Source organism: Henckelia pumila, chromosome 3 (genome assembly GCF_033568475.1).
Source record: "Henckelia pumila isolate YLH828 chromosome 3, ASM3356847v2, whole genome shotgun sequence".
In the NCBI taxonomy this organism is placed as follows: domain Eukaryota; kingdom Viridiplantae; phylum Streptophyta; class Magnoliopsida; order Lamiales; family Gesneriaceae; genus Henckelia; species Henckelia pumila.
The window spans coordinates 181,201,123-181,210,728 of NC_133122.1; the positions used below are offsets into that span (position 1 = coordinate 181,201,123).

A 9,606-nucleotide genomic window follows, 5' to 3' on the forward strand; every position below is an offset into this window, starting at 1 on the left:
TTTTTAAAAAAAATGCACTTTACACACGCGACGCGTATGCGTCAGTACGGGTCGCTGCTCTAAATGGTTCGGACAGTTTCTCAGGACAATTTTATGTTATCAACCATTATGTTTCATAACAACACTTGTTATTACACATGATATACTTATTATTTTTGAAAAAACATTGCACACGCATCACGTGTGCCTCGTTTGCTAGTATATATATAAATCATGGGGTGGCCGCAGGCCACACACGACAGCAACTCCATGGGTTTTTTTTAAAATTAATATTAATATAAAAATAAAAAAGAATTATAAAAACATACCAAGTTTTAAAAGTTGGCGGAGCACCTACGTACTGAATCCAGGACAGAAAGTCCCATATTCTTTTTTTTTTATTGTGTGTTTGAAATGTCTTTTTTTAAGAGATGTTGAATGACTTTTCCGCAATATAAAAAAGGGAAACAAATTGATGTTTTTATTGATTCAATTATCTAATTTATTGTTTTATTTTTATTTTCTATTTTCATATTAATTGTTGCTCTATTCTTCTTCATACAAATCAAAGCATGCTGGAAAGATACTGATGATTTATCATCTCATTTTCATTGTTTCGAATATTAAATTAACCAATACTTAAATCTTTTTTAAAAAAAATTGAAATACATAAAAAAAAACACAGCGTGCAAAAATTAAAGAATTTTTCGTATTATCATAATAATAATAACAACAACAACAACAACAACAATAATAATAATATGGAATAATAATAATAATAATTTCATATTATTATTATTATTATCATATTTTTTGTAAAATAAAATAAAAATAAGTTGACAGATACATTTAATTAAAAGGTATCGTAATAAAAAAAAATTAATATTTTTTGTATTTAATACAAATAATATTAAGGAAAAAATATTTTCAAAAATATTTAATTAAAAAATAAAATATTTTAAAGATTTTTCTATTAAAATAATTAATTGAAAGTCATCATTTAAAATTTTTACATCTTTTTTGAATTTTTTAAATTAATAATCATATATCATATTAAATTTTGAGATAAAAAATAAATAATATTAATTTAATATTCAAATAAAATATTTAGTATTTAAGAAATTTTTTAAAATTTATGGTTTTTTTTTTCTTTCAATCTCATGATTTGTAATTAATTTTGTTTATTTATAATCTAAATAATTCAAATGATCTTTTTTTTTTTTGAGTTGGGGGAGGAGGTTGTTGTCAACAATCTTATTATATCAATTGTTTATTTATTGATAATAATGCATTTAATTTTTCTTTTTTTTTTAGAAGAATAAGAAGATATCATTTAATATTTTTTAAGTACAATTTTACTTTTGTATATATAAAATAATGTTATTTATATTAAATTTTTAAAAAAATTGTAATTTACATTTCATTTATTTTTGCGTCGTATTTCTCTATTTTTTGGAAAATATTTGTAAATTAAACTAAATACTATGTTTTATGAAAAATTAAATTTATAAATTTTAATATTTTTAATAAAAAAATATGAAATAAAAGCATAATAATAATATCACTAACTAAGTGTAATTGTTTTTACTCATATTAGCAATAATAATACACTACTAATATTTTTATTAATAGTGTAATAAATAAAACTAACTCTAAGTATTTTAGAAATTTATTCAATTAATTAATTTATGAAAAATACGAGAAATTAATTAAATGATATAGCTTTCATTTCATGGTAATTATTTAATAAAAAAATCTTCAAAATATTTGATCTGTTAATCAAATATTTCTGACCATATTTTCTTCTTTAAATATTATTTGTATTAAATACACAAAATATTAATTTGTTATTATGATACTCTCTAATTAATTAAAAGTTCATATATTTATGAATTAACTAAATAACTCAATCAAAACACCAATTTCTTTCCTTTTTTGATGTGGTTGAAAATCCATTTAGCATATCAAATAAAAAAACTACACTATTAATGAAAATAAAAAAAATAGCAAAAAAAAAAAAAAGAAAGAAAGAAAGGACATTTGAATCCGGGACTAAGAGTGCCGGATTCTGCATGTGGCAGACTGCTGAATTGCCCCGGATTGTCATATTTTTGAAAGGTTTTAAAAGTTGGTATATTTTATATATATATATATATATATATTATTTTTTTATAAAAAAAAACCCCAACTTCCAATGTGTATGAACCATGTTCATTTCTTGAACCATGAACCCACTACCTTGAATGATAGTGAGTTCATTTTTTTGTACAATTACAAGATACATTGAATAAAAGCATCCAATATAAGTATATAATACAATTTCATCTATTAAAAGCAACAATTCTCCGCTGTTAAATAATTCGTAGAACTTCCATAGGGCTAGTCATATAAATTTATTAAAATATAACTTACATTAGACTAAGTACTTTAAAAACGTTTTTAGTAATATACAAGTGAAAAAAATTAAAACATGTGTTTTGTTAAAATTTGCGTAAATTATTTTTAACCCCATTATAGGTTCTAAGGAATAATTGAGAGAGAATTTTTTATTTTTAGAATAACAAGGCATCCCATCAATCAAAAAACCTAGTTGTATGCCGTGTTCAAGTTAGTAAGTTTTAGGTATGGTTACAAGTTACTCCGTAACCCCCTACATTGTCATATCCCTACAACGAACCTGATAGGCTTAGCCATTGAAATCAAGAAAATAACCAAAAGACATGATTCAGCATCCAGATTGATTAGTTCATGCGAAACCAGTATTACTGAATTTATCATCACATTCTCCTTCGGCAAAGATTGATTAAGCAGAGAAGAAAAGTCCATCTGTTTAATAGATTAATCCGACCACACATTACAGGATGATAAAAGACATCAAATGATTGTGAAAGGATAGGGAACATATAGAACATCTAAAGATTGTCAAGAGTTTCTCCTCTACCAATCACAAAAGCTCGTGTCGGTACAAATCGATTATAAAAGGCCAACCAGAGATGCTTGGAACTATACCAGATAATGGTGGATATCAGGTGTGGGAATTTCACTTCTTCTCGTCTTCTTTTGGTTCCTTGTCTTCATCCTTGCTCTGCAGGACCAAGATTTTATTAATAAAACATGGAGGGACGCAAAGAAGTGCATTAGAAAAGTAATAATAATTAAAAAGCACTCGTACTGGACTTAATTACTTTTTTGTTCAAAACTCGTATTCATGGCATGATTTTTTAACATGTATACCATTATGTCTCGTATATAAATAAGTTAGAGAACACCATGGTCAATTATATTTATAATGATCAAAGCTAAGCAAAGAAAATCAGTCTTAGCATCCTTCAACTATATATGTTCTAATAAAATCCCAAATGCTACAAAGGATTGCATATGAGAAACCGAACAGAAAAATATCGAAACTTTTCCAAGGATAGAGATGTTACCATACAAGACTAATAAAATGGTACCGAACAGGACCATGATAAGTTAGAACTAAAAAGTAAAATATAATTCTTGCAGGCTAGACATCCAACAAATTAGACTGGGATTTAATCGGAAATTATTGCTATTAACCCTTTTTTTTTTTGAACACCTCATCATCCATCCGCTGTAATTGTTGAAGTAGGTCACAAATACATACATGGTTGCAGCAACCAATACCAAGAGACTTTTAAGTTGATGACAAAACTACTATATAAATTTTAATCTAAACTTCGTTAGCTTTTGCCAATATCAATAATCAAACTCACTTCAGATTGACTCTGCATGGAAGCAAGCAAATCTTTGACATGGGGATCATTTGGATCAACTCCCGGAAGCTGCTCAAGCAAGAATGATGGGAAACAAACAATGAGTCGTGGTTCACTTCTAGTTCATCTCATTTACTTGATTAAGAGTTCATTAAATCTGCAGACTAGAACTGTATTTCTGGCATAATAGACTCACAGAGGCAAGAATGGAGGACATGAAGGATTGATCTCCAAGCAGCTTATTCACATCTGTTTGGTTTGTTTGATCAGCTGTGCTGTCTTGCACAGACAACTGGAGGGCTACAAGAACGACAAGGAAAATATATAAAAATATATTATATAGCCAGGGCCATAAAACTTCAAATAAGACCCATTATAATGACAAAAGGAATTAATAAACACTGGGCACAGAGAAGCAGATAATTTAGCACAGAGATACAGCAGAACAATGATGATCACCAAGAAAAATGCTTAATACATCAGATGCAACATTTCTATAAGCATCAAATCAAACAATAGAATCAAAATAGCCAACAAACCTCCACTGAAAATTTGAAATAGAAGGGGCAAAATCCTCAAAGAAACAAAAAAAAAAAAAAGAAACTCTTCGAGTGGAGGTTGTTTACATGAAATAAATATATAAAACAGAAACAAAATTGGAAAGAGGTTAATTCAAAATTGAATTCCATGTTCTTTGAGTGTTTGATTTTACTTTTGTAGCTTCATATCTCCAATTCTCTTCGAAGACACGTCTGAGGATAATTCCATGATATTTGGGATTGTTCTCTATAAAGGCAAAAACCAAACCGCAGAATCATAAAGAAAATTGTCATGAGAATATGAACTTATTGACAGCACATGAATAATTCAAACAAAACATTAATTAAATTAGGGATCATCATTAGGGAAAATGATTTTGTTGGTTCATTAACTCATCCATTATTTGGTTTTGGTCAATTAACTTTTCAAAGTTTGGTTTTGGTACATTAACTTTTAATTTTCTGTTATTTTGGTCTAATTGCTAGCGTGATAGCTTGACATATCAGCATTTTATGGTGTCATGTCATCATTTTCGGATGTCACGTCATCATTTTCCAGTGACACGTCAACATTTGGACCAAGATAGCCGAAAACTAAAAGTTAGTGTATCAAAACAAAACTTTGAAAAGTTAATTGACCAAAACCAAAAAATGGACAAAACTTAATGGACCAAAAAAACTATTTTCCCTCACTATTTTCATTTATTTAATGATTTGTTTTTGTTTTAGGATTTTTGTTTTAGGATTTGGTTTTGTTTATTTTAGGACTGTTTAAATCTAATTTAGGATTCTAAGCTATCTTTTCATTTGAATAAAAAGATTTGGAATCATCCAAATCTATAGGATTCTCAGGGATTTCATTTCTGATTTAACCTTGTAAGCTCTATTATTTATAGGGTAGAATTTATACGAATAAAATTATCAGAAAAATTATTCACAAACTTGTGTAAGAGATCTAAGGTCCTCCCCCAACGAACCTTAAATCCAAGAGATCGAGAAGTTTTCTCTAACGACCCTCAAATTCACTATAGAACACTCCTGGCCAGACCCATAATGTGGGACCATAACAAATTGCTACCAGAACTAGTCGACATGGGGTATCAACGTTTTTCGACACAAATTTGAAGCCTTTGTAAAAAGGTTTCAAGTTTATGAGACAGCTGCTGAGAAACAGCAGCAAGCTCTTATAGATAAGCTGGAGGAGATACTCAAATGTTTGTCAACCTTACAATCGAAGGTACAAGATCAGGGCAAAGATAGCAGCAAATTGCTAGATTTTTCCCAGTACAATAGACAATCAGCTCCATTGGGATGGCTTAATCGATGTGAAGTTTTTTCAACACCAACACACATCGGAGAAAGACAAGGACATGTTTGCCTTTGTCCATCTTGAGGGTGATGGTGAACCATGGTTCCCCAATTGGGAAAAAATCGGCCCGACTTATGGCTGAAGGAATTTAATAACCAACACCATCTATGCTTAATCCTTGAAATATTCCAACAGCTTGAAGAGAACCAAGTGAAGCCTTCAAAGATACTGGAACTTGAGGGAGCAGTACCTTCTCTCAAGGACAACCATGATCTCCAAGGAGGGAGTAATGTCATGAGCCATGAGAATAGGTTATAGGCAGCACATGAATAATTCAAATAAAATATTAATTAGGGATCACTATATTATTTATTTAATGATTTGGTTTTGTTTATTTTAGGATGGTTTTCTTTAATTTAGGATTATAAGCTCTCTTTTCATTTGAATAAAAGGATTTGGAATCATCCAAATCTATAGGATTCTCAGGGATTTGATTTCTAATTTAATCTTGTAAGCTCTATTATTTATTGGGTAAAATTTACATGAATAAAATTATCGGTAAAATTATTCACAAACTCATGTTAAGAGATTTAAAGTTCTCTCCCATCGAGCCTTAAAAACCAAGAGATCGATAGGTTCTCTCTAACGAGCCACAAATTCACAATAGACAGCCCCTGGAGAGATCCATAGCGTGGGGCCATAACAAAAATTGACAGCTGCCAAGGTAAAATAGTCACTAGGAAAATTAAATAGCAATGATCCCATATTGAAAGTTTTTAGTTTTTTACTCAAAACTCAGAGGGTCTCGAACCATGATTCAAAAGTTTTTTCAGTTTTTTAATCAAAACTCAAAAGGAAAGCAAGGAACATTCAACCAAAATTTCTTTCTCCAAGTAAAAATTATTGAAATAACATAAACCTTGATGCAACTTAAAACACAATTGGCATCTATTACTCTAAACATTAGATTTTGAACACCATAATTTTCACAGAAAAGTAACTAATTTCAGATAGTTATATGAGAATGGAAGTAGCCAACGAAGGATAAAAGTATATATGATATACCAATGAAGAACTGAATATTACTTCACTCCAAATTATACAAAGCCCCTTCTAAAACCCTCTCTCAAAAATACTCAATCAAGCTGAGCCTGAACTACGAATCCCTCAATGCAATGTCATTCCACCTGGGACCAGAAATATCACAAGCACACAACATGAGCTAAGCATACTTCAGACCATCATCTCTTCTCTCTCTCTTTTGTAATGATATATAAACATAAGTAAAACCTCTAGTCACACTGTCCCTCGACAGGTTAACAGACTTCAGCAAAAAGGCAACGGTTCTAAGGTTTAAACTAAGAAGATGTGGCACAACTCACAAGTCCTAGAAAAGCAGAAGAAAGAAAATACAAAAAAGGGTGCAAACATAAAAAGAATACCGAGGCAAACTGTCAGCAAGCTAATCAAATCAAATAGGGAAATCACCAAAACAACACAAGTTCTCACCAAGTTGCAGATCATGATCATCAGCAGACGCATCTGACATGTCGGTATCACGAACAACAGCAACAGAGGTAGAATCATCCATGGACATTTCCAGGGCTTGCTGTAACAGTGCGTTATCATCATCCTGCAAATAAATCACAATCACGAGTACACCCAGTCAATTGCTCGTATCACTCACACATAAGTAAACCAATATTGAAAAGTTCATTGTTCAGCAGCTCAAACATCCAAACAGTTTTAGTGAAAAAAGGGAATAAAAATGAACATTGTAAAATGAAGTTTGCGCTCAAGATGGCTGTAATTCACAAAATGAGACTGTGGGCAATTTCTTAAAAACGAAAAAAAAAATCTTTTCTGATGTTTGTTCCACAAACCGTAGCAACACTATCAACCCCCTAACAACAAGTACATAAAGAGAATTCTTTTACCTATGATCCCATTTGCTAAATTCTTTATTATTTTTAAAAAGGCAGACTAATTTAAGGTTTATTTCAGACAAGTCTAAACATTAACACTTCAAGAAGCACGCACATAGTCACCATGATCACAATTCACACATACCAGACCAGATAAGAAACATTTGAAGAATAGAGCTTAATATAGTTACATTTCATAAATTTATTCATTTTTATACTAGAGAAAGTGCAGAGATTCCAACCATTAGATCACGTGTCTTGTTTTCAGGCACGGTGGTTCCCTCATTTACATTTTCAGTCATGGTTACATCTTGTGAATTGGACTGCTGTTCTCCTACATCCTGTTTTGCAGCTTCTTCAGCAGCCTTCTTCGCAGCAGCTTCTTGCCTTGCCCTCTCTTCTTCCATTGAAACTCGAAGAGCGAGAGCAAGTTCCGGATCCAGGTTTGGATCCACACCGAAGTCAAACCCAGATACTCCACCAGCGGCAGCGGCAGCTGCTGCAGCCGCAAAACCGCTGCCCCCTTCTCCATCACCGGTGAAGATAGGGGTACTGAATAGCAGAAATAATGTCAAAAATGAGAAAGCACATTAAATTTGAATTGACAGAGATAGCATCTCAAATCACCTGATCAGCACATCAGAAAGAGCACTTGGACCGGGAGGGACATGAACAATATGACTGCTATCATTATTATTAACTGCTGAAAGTAATGCCTCAAGCTTCTCAGCCTTTTCGCCATCTTCTTCACCAAAATTTATAATATCAAGAGATACACTGTTCTTTTTCAATTTTCTTCCAATCAACTCTAGCACCTTCTTGTCATATTTAACAGGACTAAAAACACAGGAATTAACAACATGAAAAAGTTGAAATGAAACAAAAGGGGAAAAGGGGGACCGGGGAGAGGAAGGAGGAAGACGAAAGGAGGACTTCGAATTCACGTAGTGGTGAGTTATACCTTCCCGCAAACACAATTATCCTTTGTTGTTGCTTCTTGTTTTGTCGATGCTTGAGAGCCAACTGCGCCACCTGGATCCCAGCGGTCAAGTTCATCTCGCCACCGATGTCTAAGCCTAAAACAACAAAGAACGATGTCCATCCAATCCCAATAATGTGGAAAATGGCAATCACAAAAAAGATAGAACATAACTAAGCCTTGAGAATCCAACTATACCACTACTATGCTAATCTATTGGCCATAACCTCTAGTCCTCTACTCATTTTCACATCTATAGAACCTAGGTGACCAAATCTATTTCCTTTTTGGGGCAACTCTAGAACTCTCAGCTTCTAATAATCCAACCATTAGTCATGGAATGCAGAATAAATAAACTAAAATTTTGGGGCAACTCTAGAACACTCGGCTTATAATAATCCACACCACTAGCCATGGAATGCAAAACAAATTATTAAAAAAAACTAAAATAGAAATATACAATAAGATATTTAAAACAGTAAATACAAAAATGCAAGCTGACCGTGCATGCAAGCCAAGATTTTTCCCAGATCACTAGTTGGAGTGACCAATACTCGAACACCTTTTCCTGCCATCGTTAATATTCCGACCGTGTTCTCCGGATTGGACTACAATACAATTAAACCACTTAATAAAACGCAACAAAATTACCTAATCAATAGCGCCTAAAATTAAAAAGAAGTTGGGGCACAAGAAAATAGGATCCCTGGTCACGAGAAAATAAAAGGGGGTAGATATTTAATTTTAAACACAAATCAGTGAAAAAAAAATTAATAAAATACTTGAGTCTTAGCTCCACAAATTAGATTAACGGCATCGGCTTGAGCTTGAAATCGATTGGGAGAGTAATCACCGTTGCGCATCCACTCAGAATTGTCAATGCAGATCATTGTCGCCTATTTTTGAAAGGAAAAAACGGTAAAGCAAACAAATGGAAATACAATGAAACCCTAATCCTAAGGAAGGGGGAAAAAACAAGTATGAAAAGCTCGGAACAGACCTCGAGCACCATGGTTGTCACGAATTGGTATCGGATTGATCGAAGAAATGGAAAGAGGGGTTTTTCGTCCCTTGATATCTAGCTTCGTTTCCACGAAAGAGTTTGGGTTTCTTTTTTCTCGTCGGAGTTGGGGTATCT

The 9,606-nt window shown here is 32.1% G+C and overlaps 1 protein-coding gene across 1 annotated transcript; it reads right to left on the minus strand.

Moving 5' to 3' along the window:
• Nucleotides 1–2,782: 2,782 nt before the first annotated feature.
• On the minus strand, nucleotides 2,783–9,606 carry LOC140890486 (26S proteasome non-ATPase regulatory subunit 4 homolog). The gene is made up of 10 exons (XM_073298319.1): nucleotides 9,469–9,606; nucleotides 9,251–9,364; nucleotides 8,971–9,076; nucleotides 8,451–8,565; nucleotides 8,117–8,326; nucleotides 7,732–8,041; nucleotides 7,074–7,197; nucleotides 3,913–4,016; nucleotides 3,717–3,785; nucleotides 2,783–3,064 (listed from the first exon to the last, which is right to left on the minus strand). Exons 1-10 carry the CDS (start codon nucleotides 9,478–9,480, stop codon nucleotides 3,020–3,022), a joined length of 1,209 nt encoding a protein of 402 aa, XP_073154420.1. The 5' UTR covers nucleotides 9,481–9,606; the 3' UTR covers nucleotides 2,783–3,019.